This window comes from Ylistrum balloti, unplaced genomic scaffold (assembly GCF_031769215.1).
Source record: "Ylistrum balloti isolate Yb309-2 unplaced genomic scaffold, AGI_CSIRO_Ybal_v1 Utg370378, whole genome shotgun sequence".
NCBI lineage: Eukaryota > Metazoa > Mollusca > Bivalvia > Pectinida > Pectinidae > Ylistrum > Ylistrum balloti.
Genome location: NW_026782264.1, coordinates 332,838 through 358,459, shown reverse-complemented (window position 1 = coordinate 358,459; position 25,622 = coordinate 332,838). Strand labels below are relative to the sequence as shown.

General features: G+C 37.4%; 1 protein-coding gene across 1 annotated transcript in view; it reads right to left on the bottom strand.

The window, feature by feature from the left end:
* LOC132554090 (multidrug resistance-associated protein 1-like) overlaps positions 1-25,622 on the bottom strand; it is a 53,672-nt gene that overhangs the window by 26,905 nt on the left and 1,145 nt on the right. The window contains exons 2-9 of the mRNA XM_060218388.1: positions 16,775-16,963; positions 15,994-16,110; positions 15,251-15,379; positions 13,552-13,674; positions 12,976-13,037; positions 11,197-11,337; positions 9,007-9,276; positions 4,686-4,866 (exon numbers count right to left, since the gene is read on the bottom strand). Coding sequence (XP_060074371.1) covers positions 4,686-4,866; positions 9,007-9,276; positions 11,197-11,337; positions 12,976-13,037; positions 13,552-13,674; positions 15,251-15,379; positions 15,994-16,110; positions 16,775-16,963 — 1,212 coding nt within the window. The remainder of the gene's footprint in view (positions 1-4,685; positions 4,867-9,006; positions 9,277-11,196; positions 11,338-12,975; positions 13,038-13,551; positions 13,675-15,250; positions 15,380-15,993; positions 16,111-16,774; positions 16,964-25,622) is intronic.

Below are 25,622 nucleotides of genomic sequence, written 5' to 3'. Positions count from 1 at the left end.
AATATCATTTGACACAATTAACACAACAGAATATCACTGACACAATTAACACAACAGAATATCATTTGACACAATTACCACAACAGAATATCATTTGACACAATTACCACAACAGAATATCACTGACACAATTACCACAACAGAATATCATTTGACACAATTACCACAACAGAATATCACTGACACAATTACCACAACAGAATATCATTTGACACAATTACCACAACAGAATATCACTGACACAATTACCACAACAATATCATTTGACACAATTAACCATACAGAATTAGATAAGGCACAAATTAACAGAACAGAGTTAGATATGACACAAGTAACACAACAAAATAACATCAGACATTAATCAACATTTAAATATTATATACACTTATTAAGCACTGTCATCGTTTATCATTATAGGAAGCACTTATGATGTAATATAAATATACAAGCAAGTATGTAATGAAAATCTAGCACGGTCATAGCACTGAAGTCATTAATATATTCAAAACATGCAGAAATAAAACACAGTAGCACTGAATTATATCAAACATTTCTAACAAGTGATTGCTGGTATCAAAAGTAGTCCAAGCTGGGTAGGTAGATCACACCTGGGGATCCCTGGGGTCGGCGGCGTCTCTTGGAGATCTCGGAGAGTGTCTTGGTGTTGTGGGTACGACTTCTCTTGTTACTGAACCACTTCTTCACCTGCTCCTCCTTGATGTGACCTTGCTCGGCGAGGCGGTAAATGACATCTGGTGACGGGTAGGGGTGCTCAGTGTTGAGGTAGTACCATTCTTCCATCAGTCTGACCGCCTTCCGGGACAGGACGGGTCTGGACAGTGGACGACTCGGGGCTGACAGTGGCTCACTCTGGTGGCGGGTTCTCTCACGAGTGGTGGTATCAAGTCCGTCGAGGCTAGTCTCTACACGGTCCATGATGAGGTGAAGCTGGTTGTCATAGTAACTGTTGACAGATGGGTGGTAGGCAGTAGGACTGTCTTGTAGGCTCTGTAGACGTTCCATTTCCACTGCTCCGGCCTGGTACCTGTAGAAACTGGACAGTTGCTGGATCTCATCACCATGGACACTGTGAAGTCTCTTGAACATCTGTTGTAGTCGGCGCTCTCTGTCAGACACAGTGGAGTAGGACTTGGGTTGGAAGGTAGACAATAGGGAGTTGGGTGTGGCAGACTTCTTACATTCATCAAGGAGGACAGTTCGGAGGTCACAGAAGAAAGGGTGGTTGAGTAGAGGAGTTGATGGTGGTGAGTTGGAGGACAGCAAACTGAAGATGGAGTCAGGTCTGGATTCGGAGATTGGACTGCGGGCAGACTTCTTCTGTGGAGTAGAGTTGATGTGAGTAGTGGTCTTATCATGAGGGCTGTCAATGGTCGTCTCTTGGAGGGGGAAGGAAGTCTCTCGGTGAGGTTGGGTAGTGGTAATCTTTTGGTAAGGGTAGGTAGTGGTGGTCTCTCTATGAGTGTGGGTTGTGGGCTCTCTGTGAGGATGGGTAGTGGTGGTCTCTTGGTGAGGGTTGGTAGTGGTGGACTCTTGGTGAGGGTGGGTCGTGAGCTCTCTATGAGGTTGGGTAGTGGTGGTTTCTCTATGAGGGTGGGTTGTGGACTCTTGATGAGGGTTGGTAGTGGTTGACTCTCGGTGAGGGTTGGTAGTGGTGGACTCTCGGTGAGGGTTGGTAGGGGTGGACTCTCGGTGAGGGTGGGTAGTGGTGGTCTCTTTATGAGGGTGGGTCATGGGCTCTCTGTGAGGGTGGGTGGTAGTGGTCTCAAAGTGTAGTTGGGTAGTGCTGGTCTCGAAATGTGGCTGGGTAGTAGTATTATCGCAGTGAGGAAGGGAAGTGGTGCTCTCGCTATATGTTTGAGTAGTAGTATCAGGTGCAACTGTGTCAGACAGGAAATCCAGCAGATCATCAAGTTCGGTGACTCCATCTAGAATGGTTGCCTCTATGACGTCAGACAGGGTTGTCTCCGGGGTAACCTTCATTGGAATCGGTGAGGGAATATCATACGACATGATAGTAGTGGTGTCAGATTATGGCAGATGTCAACTTTGGCAGCTGAGTGATTTGTGATTTTTTGTGACACTTGACACCATTTTTAACTGAAAGTGGTGGCTTGGATGTCAAGATAGAAGTGCGTCATTGGCTGACACTTGTAACAGGAGTTCAGTCTACTGTTATCTCGCTTTCTCATTGGTAGAGGCCACCAATCAACCTCTGATGTAGATAATCTGATTGGTTGATTGGATAAGTGATCAATTAATCTCTCTCTTGATTGGTAGAGAAAAGTGAGATCACTTAACAGTAATCATTCCTGTTATCCTAATTATCCAGGTGAACAGATATGTGTTCACTTAATAGGTAAATCTATTGTTACCTGTCAGATCAGGAGATTTTTCTCACCTGTCTATTGTTCTTTAGACCACAGTTAATGATACTGTTACCTTAATTAACTACCTGACTGGACACTTTCACACCTGTCTATTGTTCTTCAGACCACTGTTAATGGTACTGTTACCTTAATTAACTACCTGGCTGGACACTTTCACACCTGTCTATTGTTCTTCAGACAACAGTTAATGATCCTGGTACCTTAATTAACTACCTGACTGAACACTTTCACACCTGTCTATTGTTCTTCAGACAACAGTTAATGATCCTGGTACCTTAATTAACTACCTGACTGAACACTTTCACACCTGTCTATTGTTCTTCAGACCACAGTGAATGGTACCGTTACCTTAATTAACTACCTGACTGGACACTTTCACACCTGTCTGTTGTTCTCCAGACAACAGTTAATGATACTGTTACCTTAATTAACTACCTGACTGGACACTTTCACACCTGTCTATTGTTCCCCACCTATCAATTATTACTTTCCTAGTTTACTGGATTAGCCAGTGTATCATGTCTCAGTCCATTGTAGTGATTATCTCCTAAATCTGTTTTGTACTAATTACTACTGGCCTTGATAACTGATGATCAATTAATTAAATTATACTGTCTTCTCAGAGTCAATTGTTTTTCATAATTTCAAAAAATTATTTGAAATGAAATGTTGGTGGACTTTTTATTATGAAAAAAATTTTCAAATATTATTTCAAAATTCATAATTCAATGATAAAATAATAATTCAGTATTAAGTAATGTACTGTAATTGCTGTACACGAATTTATTGCTCTTCCATGTTTTATATTATTTTGCATCAATGGAAATAAAATCAAATTTATAATGCGAAAATATAAAGTGAATTTTATTGTCAAATTTTACGAAATGGTTTTGAAAATTCTATTGAGTTGTTGATGGTACAGATGAAACATCAATCAACCAAATATAAAGTATATACATTATCCTGAAAGCATGGGATTTTAGTTAAATTTCTATTTAAACAAACTTGTTTTGTGTTATTATAGTCAACAGTTGGGTGAAAATTTGTTAATAGTTGATAATATAAGCATGAGATAAAGAGCTGACAAGGAAACCTCTTATCTACAATAATGGTCTGTGTCAACATGCTTTGTACTGGAGTCTTTCTACAGTCAAACTTTTATCTCTGAATTAAAACTCAATCATAATATTTCTTCATTTTTAATTACAAATAATTATGAATTTAATTGATTTTAACAGAGAGACTATCAGTAGTGGTTTGTTGGGTCATAAGGACAATATTTACATTGCTTGCATGGTGTTGTCAGTCAATAGCTAGTGTAATTTTCAGCTTGGGTTTTGTGTAATTGATGACTACATAATTGGACACCAGGTGGGAGGTCCATCATTTGTTATCAAAAGCAATATCATTTAAATAACACAGAGGTCATTGAGACAATGGTTTCATAGTTAGGACGAAACATTGATGCATGGTTGTTAATGGGCTTCTATAAAGTACAGTGTATCTTCATCAAACCGGTCCTTCTCAGAACCAATCACCTCTTGAAACCAAACAAAATGGTGAGGAGTATTTGGAATATGAGACAATATCACATTTCTAATGAACCAATCATTACATCCAAGTGAAGAAAAAGCTACAGAGTGAACAATACTGATGTAGAATTAGAAAGCAGCAGTTTCGCATCTAAATTGTGAATGTTATTTCATCACATGCAAAATGGAAACATCAGCTGAGAGTTGTTTTAAAATTTATTTTTCATACTGATAAGACACCTGTTCATCACATATATCACTTGAAAACACCATCAGATAGGATGACCATTGGACAAGGGCTCTGCATAAATGTAATGTTAGCTCCACCAGATTACTTTTTGACTAACGTCACATATTGTGCACAAGTATTAGTTTTTTTTCACTTTATAGAATTTTTCTATATCTGTGAACGTTTTTTCATATTCAGTTGGTCATTTGCAGTGTAAATGATGAAAGCAAGTGCAATGGTAATGTACTACAAAGGTTTCAACTCTGCATCCTTTCTGCATGGTCTGGATATTCTGCATTTTCTCACAACAAATTTTGTTCTCAATGTATAAACAAAACCTGCTTTCTCCAGAAACCTTAAATCATTAACTCCTAGCTTTGCTGTGTGGTAATAAGTTCTGACCAAATCACCATGGAAGCATTTAAGGAGGTGATCCTATCTTCTAAACGTTGGATATTCTTCAACATTAGAAAAATCCTGGAATTTTAAATATAATCATTAAAAGAATCCACTTACCTTGTTGTAGATTGCTGATATAAGAGCGCTACGTATCCTCATGCCAACAGTCATGCCAAGTTTTAAGTTTTGGTGGTAAAAGACGGACTGGACTAGGGCCACAAATAACATGAGAATGGCAGGGATATATCCCCTCCACTGAGGAAGACTGTCACGGTTGTCGGCATAATTTATGATGAATCTTGTAAAAAATTTGAAACAGTTCTTTATTACTTGTTTTAAATAAGATACAGACAAGAACCACAAGTGATACCTAATACATTCCTGACATGAATAATGATATAAAGCTGCAAGTCCCTGTAAAACATCTTCACATGTCAACAGATCCCAGACAGATCTTGGCATCAACCATCATTCTATCTGTATTTGTTTTATAAGTGTTGGATCTTTTTCCTTTATTTCTCTCTTTTTTATCCATTTTTGCTCATATTTATATAAAATTTGAAACTTCCTCGTATGAAATAGTGATCAGTCTCAGCGAGGAACAACAAGGAACCAAAGGAAACCTACATACAACATTTTTGAAAGATCTATATAGTATTTCTGAAGAAATAACAACAACAATCTATCACAGTGAAAACACAACATGGCTACCTGTCAGCCATTTTGTTTTTCTCATCGGTCTCCAATTCAAAAAGGCACAACTACAAGAAACCAAGGGCAACCTACATCTGAAATTCAAGTAAAACCTGTTAAGAACTTCTCATGAAATAGCGATAACAATCTTCAATTGTAAACATCAAAGATGGCCATCTGTCTATTTTTTCCCCCCTGAATGGCCCTAAAATCAAAAGTGTACACTGCAGAACCATGGGCATTTAGCGTATGAAATTCAAAATTCAAGATGGCCACCTGTGAGCATTTTTGTATTTTACAATTAAACCCAAAATCCACAGGACACAGCTAATGGCCAAAGGGAAACTAGATATGAAATTTGAGAAAGATCCATCCACAACTTCTGAAGAAATAGTGATAGTATTTTATGGAGGGATGAACGACAGATCACAGGTGTATGTTGATTTGGATAGCCAAACATCTAATGATAATAGCCAAACATCTGATGATGATAGCCAAACAAAACATCTGATGATGATAGCCAAACATCTAATGATAATAGCCAAACATCTAATGATGATAGCCAAACAAAACATCTGATGATGATAGCCAAACATCTGATGATGATAGCCAAACAAAACATCTGATGATGATAGCCAAACATCTGATGATGATAGCCAAACAAAACATCTGATGATGATAGCCAAACATCTGATGATGATAGCCAAACAAAACATCTGATGATGATAGCCAAACATCTGATGATGATAGCCAAACAAAACATCTAATGATGATAGCCAAACCAAACATCTGATGATGATAGCCAAACATCTGATGATGATAGCCAAACATCTAATGATAATAGCCAAACATCTGATGATGATAGCCAAACAAAACATCTGATGATGATAGCCAAACATCTGATGATGATAGCCAAACAAAACATCTGATAATGATAGCCAAACATCTGATGATGATAGCCAAACAAAACATCTAATGATGATAGCCAAACCAAACATCTGATGATGATAGCCAAACATCTGATGATGATAGCCAAACATCTAATGATAATAGCCAAACATCTGATGATGATAGCCAAACAAAACATCTGATGATGATAGCCAAACATCTGATGATGATAGCCAAACAAAACATCTGATGATGATAGCCAAACATCTGATGATGATAGCCAAACAAAACATCTGATGATGATAGCCAAACATCTGATGATGATAGCCAAACATCTGATGATGATAACCAAACAAAACATCTGATGATGATAGCCAAACATCTGATGATGATAGCCAAACAAAACATCTAATGATGATAGCCAAACCAAACATCTGATGATGATAGCCAAACATCTGATGATGATAGCCAAACATCTAATGATGATAGCCAAACAAAACATCTGATGATGATAGCCAAACAAAACATCTGATGATGATAGCCAAACATCTAATGATGATAGCCAAACAAAACATCTGATGATGATAGCCAAACATCTAATGATGATAGCCAAACAAAACATCTGATGATGATAGCCAAACATCTAATGATGATAGCCAAACAAAACATCTGATGATGATAGCCAAACATCTAATGATGATAGCCAAACAAAACATCTAATGATGATAGCCAAACATCTAATGATGATAGCCAAACAAAACATCTGATGATGATAGCCAAACAAAACATCTGATGATGATAGCCAAACATCTAATGATGATAGCCAAACAAAACATCTGATGATGATAGCCAAACATCTGATGATGATAGCCAAACATCTAATGATGATAGCCAAACAAAACATCTGATGATGATAGCCAAACAAAACATCTGATGATGATAGCCAAACATCTAATGATGATAGCCAAACAAAACATCTAATGATGATAGCCAAACAAAACATCTGATGATGATAGCCAAACATCTGATGATGATAGCCAAACATCTGATGATGATAGCCAAACATCTGATGATGATAGCCAAACAAAACATCTGATGATGATAGCCAAACATCTAATGATAATAGCCAAACATCTAATGATGATAGCCAAACAAAACATCTGATGATGATAGCCAAACAAAACATCTGATGATGATAGCCAAACAAAACATCTGATGATGATAGCCAAACATCTGATGATGATAGCCAAACATCTGATGATGATAACCAAACAAAACATCTGATGATGATAGCCAAACAAAACATCTAATGATGATAGCCAAACCAAACATCTGATGATGATAGCCAAACATCTGATGATGATAGCCAAACATCTGATGATGATAGCAAAACAAAACATCTAATGATGATAGCCAAACATCTGATGATGATAGCAAAACAAAACATCTAATGATGATAGCCAAACATCTGATGATGATAGCAAAACAAAACATCTAATGATGATAGCCAAACATCTGATGATGATAGCCAAACAAAACATCTGATGATGATAGCCAAACATCTGATGATGATAGCCAAACATCTGATGATGATAGCAAAACATCTGATGATGATAGCCAAACATCTGATGATGATAGCAAAACATCTGATGATGATAGCCAAACATCTGATCATGATAGCCAAACATCTGATCATGATAGCAAAACATCTGATGATGATAGCAAAACAAAACATCTAATGATGATAGCCAAACATCTGATGATAGCAAAACAAAACATCTAATGATGATAGCCAAACATCTGATGATGATAGCAAAACAAAACATTTAATGATGATAGCCAAACATCTGATCATGATAGCCAAACATCTGATCATGATAGCAAAACATCTGATGATGATAGCAAAACATCTGATGATGATAGCAAAACATCTGATGATGATAGCCAAACCAAACATCTGATGATGATAGCCAAACCAAACATCTGATGATGATAGCCAAACATCTGATGATGATAGCAAAACATCTGATGATGATAGCCAAACATCTGATGATGACAGCAAAACAAAACATCTGATGATGATAGCCAAACATCTGATGATGATAGCAAAACAAAACATCTAATGATGATAGCCAAACATCTGATCATGATAGCCAAACATCTGATCATGATAGCCAAACATCTGATCATGATAGCAAAACATCTGATGATGATAGCAAAACAAAACATCTAATGATGATAGCCAAACATCTGATGATAGCAAAACAAAACATCTAATGATGATAGCCAAACATCTGATGATGATAGCAAAACAAAACATCTAATGATGATAGCCAAACATCTGATCATGATAGCCAAACATCTGATCATGATAGCAAAACATCTGATGATGATAGCAAAACATCTGATGATGATAGCAAAACATCTGATGATGATAGCCAAACCAAACATCTGATGATGATAGCCAAACCAAACATCTGATGATGATAGCCAAACATCTGATGATGATAGCAAAACATCTGATGATGATAGCCAAACATCTGATGATGACAGCAAAACAAAACATCTGATGATGATAGCCAAACATCTGATGATGATAGCAAAACAAAACATCTAATGATGATAGCCAAACATCTGATCATGATAGCCAAACATCTGATCATGATAGCCAAACATCTGATCATGATAGCAAAACAAAACATCTAATGATGATAGCCAAACATCTGATGATGATAGCCAAACATCTGATGATGATAGCAAAACATCTGATGATGATAGCCAAACATCTGATGATGATAGCAAAACAAGGTAAACAGTTTGGCTTTGATTCTGGTGACAGATTGACTTGTATACTTACTGTAGAAGTACAGGGTTTAAAAACTGCAGAACATCAGAAACAGATTTAAAAATGATTGCACAGCAGTATGTAGGTCCAAAAGTCTTCAACAATGCTTTGAAAAGAGAAGGTGAAGGTTTATCTTCCTTCTTCGGCTCTTCTTTATACTCTGGAAATTTCTCTCTGTCTGACTCGACCAGAAGTGGTGTCTTCTCTGTAACCGTGGCAGCGAAGAAAGGATTGTTGAACTGACTACTGGTACTGTTACTGGAGCCAGACAGTGACACAGATCTGAAACACACAATCAAAGTTACACCTCTTTCTTACCATTTAGGGGAGGGTGGAGAAACCCTGATATCAAATATCTACACTTGATGAGAATGTATACAGGACATCTATATCCCAATCATGAGCATAGAAGTTAAGCATTTTGAAAGGGAAACTTTTGTATGGTTTAATATATAAGTGGTCAACAAGATACTAGTAAGGCATGTGTGACTTGAAGTCACCATCCTCATAACCACCCTATCACACAGTCACTGTCAGCTCACCTATCACACAGTCACTGTCAGCTCACCTATCAGACAGTCACTGTCAGCTCACCTATCAGATAGTCACTGTCAGCTCACCTATCACACTGTCACTGTCAGCTCACCTATCAGATAGTCACTGTCAGCTCACCTATCACACAATCACTGTCAGCTCACCTATCACACAGTCACTGTCATTTCACCTATCAGACATTCACTGTCGGCTCACCTATCACACAGTCACGGTCGGCTCACCTATCACACAGTCACTGTCGGCTCACCTATCACACAGTCACTGTCGGCTCACCTATCACACAGTCACTGTCTGCTCACCTATCACACAGTCACTGTCGGCTCACCTATCACACAGTCACTGTCGGCTCACCTATCACACTGTCACTGTCGGCTCACCTATCACACTGTCACTGTCGGCTCACCTATCACACAGTCACTGTCGGCTCACCTATCAGATAGTCACTGTCGGCTCACCTATCACACAGTCACTGTCAGCTCCCCTATCACACAGTCACTGTCAGCTCACCTATCACACAGTCACTGTAAGCTCACCTATCAGACATTCACTGTCATCTCATCTATCACACAGTCACTGTCATCTCACCTATCAGACATTCACTGTCGGCTCACCTATCACACAGTCACTGTCGGCTCACCTATCACACTGTCACCGTCGACTCACCTATCACACAGTCACTGTCGGCTCACCTATCACACTGTCACTGTCGGCTCACCTATCACACAGTCACTGTCGGCTCACCTATCACACTGTCACTGTCGGCTCACCTATCACACTGTCACTGTCGGCTCACCTATCACACTGTCACTGTCGGCTCACCTATCACACAGTCACTGTCGGTTCACCTATCAGATAGTCACTGTCGGCTCACCTATCACACAGTCACTGTCAGCTCACCTATCACACAGTCACTGTCAGCTCACCTATCACACAGTCACTGTAAGCTCACCTATCAGACATTCACTGTCATCTCATCTATCACACAGTCACTGTCATCTCACCTATCAGACATTCACTGTCGGCTCACCTATCACACAGTCACTGTCGGCTCACCTATCACACTGTCACTGTCGGCTCACCTATCACACAGTCACTGTCGGCTCACCTATCACACTGTCACTGTCAGCTCACCTATCACACAGTCAGTCGGCTCACCTATCAGATAGTCACTGTCGGCTCACCTATCACACAGTCACTGTCAGCTCACCTATCACACAGTCACTGTCAGCTCACCTATCACACAATCACTGTAAGCTCACCTATCAGACATTCACTGTCATCTCATCTATCACACAGTCACTGTCATCTCACCTATCAGACATTCACTGTCGGCTCACCTATCACACAGTCACTGTCGGCTCACCTATCACACTGTCACTGTCGGCTCACCTATCACACAGTCACTGTCGGCTCACCTATCACACAGTCACTGTCGGCTCACCTATCACACAGTCACTGTCGGCTCACCTATCACACTGTCACTGTCGGCTCACCTATCACACAGTCACTGTCGGCTCACCTATCAGATAGTCACTGTCAGCTCACCTATCACACAGTCACTGTCAGCTCACCTATCAGATAGTCACTGTCAGCTCACCTATCACACAGTCACTGTCAGCTCACCTATCACAGTCACTGTCAGCTCACCTATCATTGTTTTGAGACTTGCTCACTTCCTTTCGCCAAGCTTTCTCCAGATTTGGGGACAGAATTTGACTTTTGTCCCAGGGATTCAGGGTCCATAGATCATCCGTTTCCAAGGGCCTCTTAAACGCCTTGATTATCAACCTGTACAAAGTATATCAAAATAATACCACATTTAACAAACAGGCCAAAGAAAAGAATCAGAAAACATGTAGATATCCAAGTCCAAAATCTGTAAGATATTCAAGCTTCAAATCAATTAAATGAACGCATTTTTCACTCAGTGAGTCTGTCAGAATATGAACCGAAATTCCGTAAAGTTTATGCAAAAAAATCTTAAACATTACATTTACTGACAATGATTAAACTTTCTAGAAGCCAGGAAATGAAATCAGTTTTTGTTCACCAATTTTATCAGAAGCATTGAGTGTTCCGTCTAAAATTTGGGGAATGAAGCATATCGACTTAAATCATACAGTTATTGTTTAGTATCATCATTATGTTAATGACATGATAATCCTGGTACTTATAACACAGTTATGTAAGTTATTGTTATTGTTTAGTATCATCATTATGTTAATGACATGATAATCCTGGTACTTATGACACAGTTATGTAAGTTATTGTTTAGTATCATCATTATGTTAATGACATGATAATCCTGGTACTTATAACACAGTTATGTAAGTTATTGTTTAGTATCATCATTATGTTAATGACATGATAATCCTGGTACTTATAACACAGTTATGTAAGTTATTGTTTAGTGTCATCATTATGTTAATGACATGATAATCCTGGTACTTATAACACAGTTATGTAAGTTATTGTTTAGTATCATCATTATGTTAATGACATGATAATCCTGGTACTTATAACACAGTTATGTAAGTTATTGTTTAGTATCATCATTATGTTAATGACATGATAATCCTGGTACTTATAACACAGTTATGTAAGTTATTGTTTAGTGTCATCATTATGTTAATGACATGATAATCCTGGTACTTATAACACAGTTATGTAAGTTATTGTTTAGTATCATCATTATGTTAATGACATGATAATCCTGGTACTTATAACACAGTTATGTAAGTTATTGTTTAGTGTCATCATTATGTTAATGACATGATAATCCTGGTACTTATAACACAGTTATGTAAGTTATTGTTTAGTGTCATCATTATGTTAATGACATGATAATCCTGGTACTTATAACACAGTTATGTAAGTTATTGTTTAGTGTCATCATTATGTTAATGACATGATAATCCTGGTACTTATAACACAGTTATGTAAGTTATTGTTTAGTATCATCATTATGTTAATGACATGATAATCCTGGTACTTATAACACAGTTATGTAAGTTATTGTTTAGTATCATCATTATGTTAATGACATGATAATCCTGGTACTTATAACACAGTTATGTAAGTTATTGTTTAGTGTCATCATTATGTTAATGACATGATAATCCTGGTACTTATAACACAGTTATGTAAGTTATTGTTTAGTGTCATCATTATGTTAATGACATGATAATCCTGGTACTTATAACACAGTTACGTAAGTTATTGTTTAGTATCATCATTATGTTAATGACATGATAATCCTGGTACTTATAACACAGTTATGTAAGTTATTGTTTAGTATCATCATTATGTTAATGACATGATAATCCTGGTACTTATAACACAGTTATGTAAGTTATTGTTTAGTATCATCATTATGTTAATGACATGATAATCCTGGTACTTATAACACAGTTATGTATATCTTACCCATTCATCCACCAGAAGTAGAACTGATTCAGGATAGACACACTCCCCTCTGGACATGGTTCCTATGTTAACACACTTGATATGTTTAAACTACATGCATAATTCAGTTCAATTTTCTGTTTTCATATTTTTACATACAAAATTACAATTTCTGTTATATAAACACAAGACATTTCCTACATGTTTTTATTCAACTAAGAAGGATTCTGATCAAATACTTCAACAATTCTGTCATGTATTTTTTTTCTCTCCTCGGCTAAATTAATTGTGGGTATATTAACCAAATTTTTTCTGTTTTTTTTTTTTTTTATGTTATGAATTAGATTCGCAATTACAAAATGGAAAATATACCTTTTCTCTTCCTAAGTACAATTAACTATGAATATCAACTTCATTTTTTTTCTATTTTTTAAAAAAAAATTTCTTTGTTACACATCAGATCTACAATTACAAAATGGAAAATATATCTTTTCTCTTCCTAAGCACAATTAACTGTGGATATTAACCTCATTTTTTCTATTTTTTATTTTTTTTTTGTTACACATCAGATCTACAGTTACAAAATGAAGAATGTACCTTTTCTTCGTCATCCAATATGAATAACTTGTGCTCAGCGAAGCAATGAAGTAGAAGCTGAAGTAAAACCAGGGCGTAGTAACAGAAGAAGATGGTGAAGATAGAAAGGTTGGTGTTATACTCCTGTAAAATAAAACAACTTCAAATCTCAAAACCAAACATTAACCAGTTCGGTTGAGAGGTTATCAATATATGAAATTGATTCTGAACTGATTGGATGGGATGGGATGGAACAGGACGGGATGTGGACGGGATGAGGATGGGATGGGAGGGGAAGGGACGGGACGGGACAATACAGGATGGGACGGGGTCGGGACGGGACAGATGTACATGGGGACAACTCTCGCTTCCAATAAGATAGTGCCAGACAAAAACAGTGCGCACTTTTTTAAGCTGAAACTGTCGTGTCAAAAAGGGGGTGCGCACTATACGCAGGTACATGCCATTCCTGGGGTTATCATTCCCGAGTTCTGTATCCGCCATATTGGATTACCTCCCTTCACATAGTTATATGTAAAAGTCGTCGGTCTTATATGATAGTTTGGAGATAAAAACGACAAAAAAATAAAATAAAATAAATTTCGAATGTTTTAATCATCTGCCATTCACGCTAGCATTACGGTGAATCTAATTTTTTTTTTGTTTCCCGTCGGTCTTACTATTGGTCGCGGCTATAGTAGTGTCTGAATTTCTGCCTCATTTTGATGATGTATCTGTGGAATTCAATGAATCCGGAAGTTTTTAGGCGATTGTCGTTCTGTTCATAAATCGGACAGCCCATCCCACCGATGCCCAAAGTTGGTGACCCCATGACCTCTCTTGATCTGCATGGCCGGCACGCGCAGTTCTGTTGTACTGGCAGCGATGCCGGGATATCGGCGATCGCATACAAAGTTGAACAGCTCTCTCTCTCCATCTCTGGGTGTTTCGCTGTCGCACCTATGTCAGCCCTTCTGGTCAGTGGTTGGGACTTTAGACGGTCTTTTCTTTCTTCCGTGCCTTGATATTTCACTCTGGAATGTCGAAGTGGCGAACGGCGGCATGAAACTCCAGTCTCTCGGCGTAGTCAAATGGCGTTCGCAGTTTCCCCATGTCGAAGTCGGTGTAAACAATCTATCATTAAATACCTTCAGATACCGCGGTGGCTACAGATACCATGAAAGATCATGCCTATACTGAACAAACCACCTGCTTTTATGGGGACAAGGTAGGATTGGAAATGTTAAAACAACATCGTTTTCTGACCAATAGTACGCGTTCAGCCCAAGCCGGGTGTCATCAGTCTCCTCATACTCAACGTGCTAACTGTCATTAACCGTTAATTATACAATCAGCCAAGCCTTTCATGCTTGTTAGGTCACCTGGGTAAATTTGTTTACTTAAGGTAATTACATGTGTTAGGGTCACGCTCATTGTGGTTTCCTAATTATCAATGGATCAGACCACATCAAATGTTTGGTCGCAGTGACCAGTCAATTAATTTTTCTGTAGATTTTTTTTTTTAAATCTGATCTCCAAAAAGTACCTGCGCACTATACGTGAGTGCGCACTATACGCGAATATTTACGGTATATCAATACTCCAATCTTACAGTATTATTGAGCCTAAGAAAACTTCTTTTGAAATGGACTACAGTTTTGCTTTCATATTACAACAAAGATTGATTTGAACTCCACAGTCAAGTTGAGTACACATGTACCTCATTGATTAACTTGGTGTATGTTGGTATAATTCCAGCCATGGCCATCAGCAGCCAGAAGAGAAACAGAAGGCCTGATGTGTGGACACCTTTGATCCTGAGAAGGTGGGTCAGCAGGCCGGAAATCATCTGTAAGATTGAACGACTACCTTTAGATATAAGTATTAAAACCGCTGGCTTTCACCATCTTCACAAGGCAGTGGTATTAATGTACAAAAGATGGTGCCGAGTAACTTTGGGAACTGTTGTCATGTAAACTAAGGAGTAAGGTTTATTATTATTATTCTCTTTATTGCCTCCAAAATGAAGAGTACAGAGAGTATAGAACATGGATAGAAAACATTTGATAGTATAAATACATGATAAATATTATATACATGTACATATAGGTGCACATGCAGGTGAAACATCAAATTGATAAATTATCATAGAGTATATATGGAAGAGTTTACATATACATAGTAAGTTATAGTTTTAATTCCACATGTCAAGTGTATGTCATATGAATTAGGATTCACTTTGAGACATATCATATGGGCAGCATAATGATAAATAAGTATTAATACACTTGTGTAGTACAATAATGTGTAAGGTATGCACTAGAAGGATAAATTTGTGGGCCAGTATCACACAGTTTTATACTGTATGTTACAGTGAAGAGGCGTGACCAACATGCTAAGTATCAGAAATTGTGGTGTAACATGACACACGATAATCAACAATTTGGGACACTTGTTACTTACAAATGAGAGTATTTTAAGGATACAGGCAATGGAAATGGCGATCGGAAACTCCTCGGAGATTTGGGCCTGGTAGACGAGCTCAGTTAGTACCACACATATCAAGAGTGCATTCACTAGCTGAAACAGATACAGAACTTTAATAACAATTAGTACCACACATACCAAGAGTGCATTCACTAGCTGAAACAGATATAGAACTTCAATAACAATTATCTAATCTAGTTTGAATTAAACTATCAAATAGCTACAATGTGTATGTTTTATCTTTAAGAATGCAGGTAAAATTATACCAAAAACTTATATGTTAAAATAATGAAGTTGTTTTAATTATGGGAGTGCTGCATCACCCCATCTAGATTTTGACTTTTCCTTCAATCACTTTGGATTTTCCTCAGTTGCCTTCTAGGCTTCACAATTTAGTTCCTTAGCATCGCTGACAAGTCCTAGAAGGACGAAAAATCTTTATGATGCAGTTTAGTTCATTGTATGAATCTATTGTGTGTGTAACTCCGAGTATTAATAGGCACTATTGACTTGTGTATCTTTGTATAAGGAAATGTAGTTCACAGAAATTCTGTTTATCAACATTTACTTAGTAGTCAGACTTTTCAATGACACCCTATCACATCGTTTTGTGATAAAACAGTTAATTTTAATCTCATTTTACAAAGTTTCCGATAAAAACTTAACGTTGTGTATGAATGGATGATATAAATTTTGGGTGGCTTCCTGTTTTAAATTGTTTGACAAATTGAGGCTGTAGAAGACTTATATACTATACCAATTTTGCCACGTGGAAGCAGCAGCATGGATTGGTGACAGGGAGTTTGCCACTGAATTCCCGGTGTAGGTAAAATAAGTAGAACGGAAACAGTAGCAACAATATTCCACATGGTATCCATACCAACAGGGTCTGCTGGAAACACTCGCTGAACTGAGGAAACGATCCATCAATCAACTCAGAAAAGTTCTGAAATGATAATTGATTTTATCTGACAAGAGTTACAATATAAATATACATTTCAATGTATTTCCTTCATCCAATACTCAAAACATGGTAACTAGTATCAACATATACTAAGTATTCCTCTCTCAGGGAACCATAAACTGGTGAACTAACAAGAGGTCCGGGGGGGCCTGTAACATATAATTATCAAAGCAATGATGGGAATTTATTACTACTAGTCAAAAATATTTCATTTAAAGTTCCTCAGTTTTGGTTCCATATTATCTCACAGAAACACATTGAAGACAAATTCTGGTACTAGCCTTGCAGTTGTTCTAGGTTGTGTTGATACTAGTACATGATGAAGATTCATCTAAGGAATGAAGGGGAGCATAATTTTAAGAATGCTTTCATGTCAAGCAGTTGTATTTAAAGAGTGGGACCATTAACATGTTGCTATAGCAACCATAAAGACCAAACTCTACATTGTGATGACGGCTGTACATAACACAATTTATTCAAACAATTAAGTGTTATCAGAAAGTATTTATAGTCCATGAAATTATGACCTCCTGTCAGATCCCATGAAACTTACAATCTTCAAGATTATTTTGACTTTAATTATATCCAGAAAATGCCATTTTTTATTTGTATATTTTACATTTCCAACAACACTTTGATACTATTGACAGACAATTTACATTGCAATGATGTGACTAACTGCATCTGATCCCACTCAGGGCTGTGACCACAACCAGCAGTATTGCTATAATGGGAATGTGGTGGGCAAATGTACGATCTGTAAAATTCATATACAGATGGGATGTATAACAATGATACAATTTGCCAATGTTGTGTTACATCTAACAAAAGATACAAGGCCAGCTCCACAATTATATAACCTACATAAAATTATATACAGATGGGATGTATAACAATGATACAATGGGTCAATGTTGTGTTACATCCAACAAAAGATACAAGGCTAGCTCCACATAACATACATAAAATTATATACAGATGGGATGTATAACAATGATACAATGGGTCAATGTTGTGTTACATCTAACAAAAGATACAAGGCCAGCTCCACAATTATATAACCTACATAAAATTATATACAGATGGGATGTATAACAATGACACAATGGGTCAATGTTGTGTTACATCTAACAAAAGATACAAGGCCAGCTCCACAATTATATAACCAACATAAAATTATATACAGATGGGATGTATAACAATGATACAATGGGTCAATGTTGTGTTACATCTAACAAAAGATACAAGGCCAGCTCCACATAACATACATAAAATCATATACAGATGGGATGTATAACAATGATACAATGGGTCAATGTTGTGTTATATCTAGCAAAAGATGCAAGGCCAGCTCCACATAACATACATAAAATTATATAAGGGCATATGGTGCCATGTCTATCTATAAACAGGGCCTCGATTAGAACCAGGGAAATATAAACCTGTTAGTCTTACATGTACAGGTATTACTAGAAAGACGTTGGATAAAGTATTGTACAGTTTGTGAGATTAACCGCTTAAGTAACCAACACTACAGTTTTATCCAGCAGACTAGTCGAACTACACTTACTAGTGGTGTTGGGGAAACGGATAAAATGTTACTAAGAAATCAACTTGATGTCACTGACTGAATAAATGGACATTAAGCCTTGAAAAAAGTAACTCGCCGGACTCTGAGACCAGCAAACTGATACTAAAAACATGGATGTACATTTTTAAAAAAAACAATCTGAGACAACTCCAAATGGCTTTATACATCCCAGAAAGTGTGAGGTTTTTCTTGATTCAATCAGATGAAAAATAGAATTATTGTGCAACATGAGATGGCTGAGGAAAAAACACATTTAAAACTAAATCAACAAAATAGGACCATGGAAAAAACTGGATGCTGAAAGCCTGCTTCAATATGTTAATGACCTTGACAACACGGCTTGACCTTCCAAGTGTTTTACCCGAGTTATCTCCCTCCAATTTATCTATTTATAACATTATGATTGCCTAGACAGTCGACTTACTTGATAACAAAAAAGTCTTAGTGTACGCGCGATAAACTAGCTAAATTGTCTTTAGTCTATCCAATACAGGGAACAGGCTGCGTCCCTCTTCCCGAGATCTGTCTAGCTCTAGATCTCGCGAAATCTCGGGCAACTAATTTGCCGCCAAATCGATGTGTGTCCATGAGTTGAACTAGAACAATGTCACGTGAAACTGAAACCAACATGCAACTTAAATCTAAATCTACTCAGGTCCTGGTATGAAGCAGCAGATTTTTACTTTTCCATAACACGTCGATTTTTCATTCTCATTCTTTATTTAATAATCTCCGCGGAAAGATTTTGTTGCGTAAGACCATGGACTTGTAGATATCAGTATATATAAGTCCGTGTCATGTATCAAAGTCTGTGGTAATACCACAGAATATATCTAAGTCCATGGTAATATATATTTTATCCCCCCGCTCCCATGTCTGTCTCTCTCTCATTGGTTGTAACATTAAAATCGGTAATTGGAGACAGGGCAATTTTAAACCAACTAATAACAACTAGGAATCTTTGTGTTATAGATGTTTGAAACTTATGTTGTTTCATCGTTGGCTTAAATGACAGAGCAGAGTATAATGGATTTCCTGCAATGGTACTGCTTTCCAGATCACACTGTCGGAATAGGAGCCCAGAGACTGGCTAGCTATAACTTGCCGCTCACTGAAAACACCGGCATTCAGTTTGTCATTTATAGTAAATATATGTAGCAGTAAGATCATAAAAGCAGGTGAGTCCGATATGTTTACTTTTATTAAGAGAGAGAGAGTAGGAGAGAGGGGGAGAGCGAGAGAAAGAGAGGGAGGAAGAGAGAGGGGACAGAGAGAGAGAGAGAGAGAGCGAGATAAGCACGTGATCATGCGTTAATAACAGAACATATGGCAGTGTATAATTTCGTCACCACACTCGCTGGTACAAATGCCAGATATATTCAGTGACAGTCTTACTGACAAAGGAATTCAACCGTTTACTTGGAGAGATAGAATTCAAATGTGCGTGATAATGACAATAAAAGAAACCCACAAGACAGAAATTTTTAACTAATCTAACAACTTCGTCCAAAGTCCGTCAAGTGTCACATGTCCATTCCGCAGCTGACCACAACTCACGTACAGCACACATGCATATGTACAAAGCGCAAACAAAGAAACGTTCTCGCGCTATACTCCTGGTATACGTACCGGTATGCATTAACAGGCAAAACGTAACACGAATTTTACAAATAATATTAAAGAACAACCAATTTAGTATATTGTACTAAACGACAAATAAATATATTCGATATCCAAAAGAATGTAATAATGTTGACCATGTTACACACATACGACAAGCAACAGTAAATAGTTAACGTAAAATATAATTACCCAAATACTGGAACCGTTGCAAAATTTCCACGCCAACTGACCAGTCGCGCGAAGTGCCATACTTTTTTCATCCATGGAAATATTTTTACTCTAAATCCAACTTTATATTCCATTCCACTTTTTACTATCACATTTTGTCACGAATTCGCCTTGAAACTCCATCGGAACAATATTTTCAGTCGTATAAAAAATGACTAGTGGAAAAACTTAATGAAAAGAAACTTGCCTTCACCGTATGCAATCAGTAAATCTTACATGACGTAGCGCCGTTTCAACTTCCCACAATACTCTTACATGGTAATCATGCGGTACCACGTTATGTTACACTTATTTTAGGTAGGAATCTCGTGATCTGCCCGTGTCGTTATATTTATGAATGAATCGGTTTTACAACCCATGATGTAGGATACACAGTTAAAATACACTTGCCAGGTAACTTTTTATATTGTTGTGTCCTTATATCATATTAAAGATGTATTCTTATGCTCCTTAAAACGTTTTCGGGGGAGCATAAAGTCACCGCCCTTTTTTCATCATGAAATGTTCAATGGTGAATGAGAGTTGATTGATAAGTTGTAGTGTGCCTCATATTTAAGGGTTTGACTTTTGACGAACATATTGCATTATTTTTCAACATAATCCCCTGCAATATCCATGAACTTATGTCAGCGATGCTTAAGGGCTTCAAAGTCACTTTGAAAGATACTTCAGGGATCACGATCACTTTCGCTCTCTTTACAGGCGCTGTACATGTTGGCGTACGTATTTCGCTCTCTCTACAGAGCGACAGTGATAGTAACCCCAGGTTATCGATATTGGGTACTATCAGCATCCCAGAAAACCGAGGCCATAACCTTTCCAGCTGATGGTATAGCCTTTGCCTTTTTGGCGGGGATGAACCAGGGTGCTTCCATTGTTAAGATTGATGTTTGGTCTCTGGGGTGAAATGATGGAGCCATGTTTCATCCATAGTCACAAACCTCTGCAGAAAGTTAGCAGGACCTGTCTCTGAAAGGTTCAGATTAGCACATCTAGAGAAGTCCACCTGCTGTGCTTCTGATCAACAGTCAGAAGTCTTAGTACCCAACAGGATGAGAGCTTTCTCATGGCAAGACCTTCCGTGAAAACGGAATTTGCTCTTCCGGTGAAATCCCAACTGTACTGGCTGTATATATCTCTGTAACTCGCCTGTCAGCCGTAACAATATGATGGACTTTATTGACCATTTCTGGGGTTACAACAGAGACAGGCCTTCCAGGACGGGCGTCATCCCCAAGGCTCTGCCTGCCACGCTTACATTCCACCACCCAACTTTTCATTGAAGCATATGTAGGGGCATCATACCCTAGTGTTACTACCATATCAGCATGGATATCCTGAGGTGCTAGGCCTTTCTTATGCAAATATTAAATCACTGCTCTTTTTAGCGATTTTATCCATTTTGCATAAGTCACTTGCCTTGTGCTATCTCTTCGACATAAACTGACCAAATAACACAAGTGTTTCGGGTACATAGCTTTAGATAGTGAGGGAAACGTAGAGCTGAGAAAGGACACAACTGCTTAATATCTTCGATGCAAGGCTCACAACTTATCAATTAGCCCTCGTATATATAATGAGTCCCAAGTTGAACCTGGTATGATCTGATAATAACATGTGTACATCCATCAAATCATCTATCAAATACTACATTAAGTAAAGTTATGTTTCATAGTAAACATCAGGGACGTGTAATACATATTGTGCTATATTATACGTCACTGATAACACACAGAATTTATCAAACGAACTGACAACAACAGAATACCGAAATTTCGATTTATTTGTCCCGAAGTAATCTGCAGTTTTTTTTAAAAAAAACTTTTACAAACCCCAACCTGCAAGTCCATACAGCGATAGATATGTTGAAAGTAAGCGTTACGCATGACCGTCCTACTGGTGTCGGCTCTCGTGACTACAACTCGAATATGTAACGAAACAACCTCATATGATTGCTGTTACGGGTGTCTCAGTCACGCCTCATCGGAGACGTCTCGGGTCACATGGTACAAGTACTGTTGTCGTACGTACGACGTCAAGGCAGTAAGAGAGACATCGTCCCCACTGTAGTGATGTAATGAAAATTAATTTCACTCTAAACTGCCACATGTGACAGATGGAGTGTTCATCATTACCCCTGTTCCGTATGGTTGTAACATTAGAGCCCCGATAATGTGGTTATTATTACGGTAATATAGACACGGGCGTATGATCAAGGATATATGATACTATACTACCTTGATCACAATGTTGATGTCAGTATCACATCATTATGTTGATGTCAGTTTTACATCACAATATTGGTGTCAGTATTACATCACAATGTTGATGTCAGTATTACATCACAATGTTGGTGTCGGTATTACATCACAATGTTGGTGTCAGTATTACATCACAATGTTAGTGTCAGTATTACATCACAATGTTGGTGTCAGTATTACATTATAATGTTGATGTCAGCATAACATAACAATGTTGGTGTCGGTATTACATCACAATGTTGGTGTCAGTATTTCATCACAATGTTAGTGTCAGTATTACATCACAAGTTTGTGTAAGTATTACATCACAATGTTGGTTTCAGTATTACATCACAATGTTGATGTCAGCATTACATAACAATGTTGATGTCAGTATTACATCACAATGTTGGTGTCAGTATTACATCACAATGTTGGTGTCAGTATTACATCACAATGTTGGTGTCAGTATTACATCACAGTGTTTGTGTCAGTATTACATCACAATGTTGGTGTCAGTATTACATCACGATGTTGATGTCAGTATTACATCACAATGTTGATATCAGCATTACATAACAATGTTGATGTCAGTATTACATCACAATGTTGGTGTCAGTATTACATCACAATGTTGGTGTCAGTATCACATCATTATGTTGATGTCAGTTTTACATCACAATATTGGTGTCAGTATTACATCACAATGTTGATGTCAGAATTACATCACAATGTTAGTGTCAGTATTACATCACAATGTTAGTGTCAGTATTATACCACAATGTTGGTGTCAGTTTTACATCACAATGTGGTTGTCAGTATCACATCATGATGTTGATGTCAGTATTACATCACAATGTTGATGTCAGCATTACATCATAATTTTGGTGTCAGTATTATATCACCATGTTGGTGTCAGTATTATATTACAATGTTGGTGACAGTATTACATCACAATGTTGGTGTCAGTATTATATCACAATGTTGGTGTCAGTATTACATCACAATGTTGGTGTCAGTATTACATCACAATGTTGGTGTCAGTATTACATCACAATGTTAGTGTCAGTATTACATCACAATGTTGGTGTCAGTATTATATCACAATGTTGGTGTCAGTATTACATCACAATGTTGGTGTCAGTGTCAGTATTATAGCACAATGTTGGTGTCAGTATTACATCACAATGTTGGTGTCAGTGTCAGTATTACATCACAATGTTGGTGTCAGTATTATATCACCATGTTAGTGTCAGTATTACATGACAAGTTTGGGTAAGTATTACATCACAATGTTGGTTTCAGTATTACATCACAATGTTGATGTCAGTATTACATCACAATGTTGGTTTCAGTATTACATCACAATGTTGATGTCAGTATTACATCACAATGTTGGTGTCAGTGTCAGTATTATAGCACAATGTTGGTGTCAGTATTACATCACAATGTTGGTGTCAGTGTCAGTATTACATCACAATGTTGGTGTCAGTATTATTTCACCATGTTAGTGTCAGTATTACATCACAAGTTTGTGTAAGTATTACATCACAATGTTGGTTTCAGTATTACATCACAATGTTGATGTCAGTATTACATCACAATGTTGGTGTCAGTATTACATCACAATGTTGATGTCAGTATCACATCATTATGTTGATGTCAGTTTTACATCACAATATTGGTGTCAGTATTACATCACAATGTTAGTGTCAGTATTACATTACAATGTTAGTGTCAGTATTATACCACAATGTTGGTGTCAGTTTTACATCACAATGTTGGTGTCAGTATCACATCACGATGTTGGTGTCAGTGTCAGTATTACATCACAATGTTGGTGTCAGTATTACATCACAATGTTAGTGTCAGTATTACATCACAATGTTGGTGTCAGTATTATATCACAATGTTGGTGTCAGTATTATATCACAATGTTGGTGTCAGTATTACATCACAATGTTGGTGTCAGTGTCAGTATTACATCACAATGTTGGTGTCGGTATTACATCACAATGTTGGTGTCAGTATTACATCACAATGTTGATGTCAGTATTACATCACAATATTGGTGTCGGTATTACATCACAATGTTGGTGTCAGTATTACATCACAATGTTGGTGTCAGTATTACATCACAATGTTGGTGTCAGTATCACATCACAATGTTGGTGTCAGTATTACATCACAATGTTAGTGTCTGTATTACATCACAATGTTGGTGTCAGTATTACATCACAATGTTGGTGTCGGTATTATACCACAATGTTGGTGTCGGTATTACATCACAATGTTGGTGTCAGTATTACATCACAATGTTAGTGTCAGTATTACATCACAATGTTGGTGTCAGTATCACATCACAATGTTGGTGTCAGTATTACATCACAATGTTAGTGTCTGTATTACATCACAATGTTGGTGTCAGTATTACATCACAATGTTGGTGTCGGTATTATACCACAATGTTGGTGTCGGTATTACATCACAATGTTGGTGTCAGTATTACATCACAATGTTAGTGTCAGTATTACATCACAATGTTGGTGTCAGTGTCAGTATTACATCACAATTTTGGTGTCAGTATTACATCACAATGTTGGTGTCAGTATTACATCACAATGTTGGTGTCTGTATTATACCACAATGTTGGTGTCAGTATTACATCACAATGTTGGTGTCAGTGTCAGTATTACATCACAATGTTGGTGTCTGTATTATACCACTATGTTGGTGTCTGTATTATACCACTATGTTGGTGTCTGTATTATACCACAATGTTGGTGTCTGTATTATACCACAATGTTGGTGTCTGTATTATACCACAATGTTGGTGTCTGTATTATACCACAATGTTGGTGTCTTTATTATACCACTATGTTGGTGTCAGTATTATACCACAATGTTGGTGTCAGTATTATACCACTATGTTGGTGTCTGTATTATACCACAATGTTGG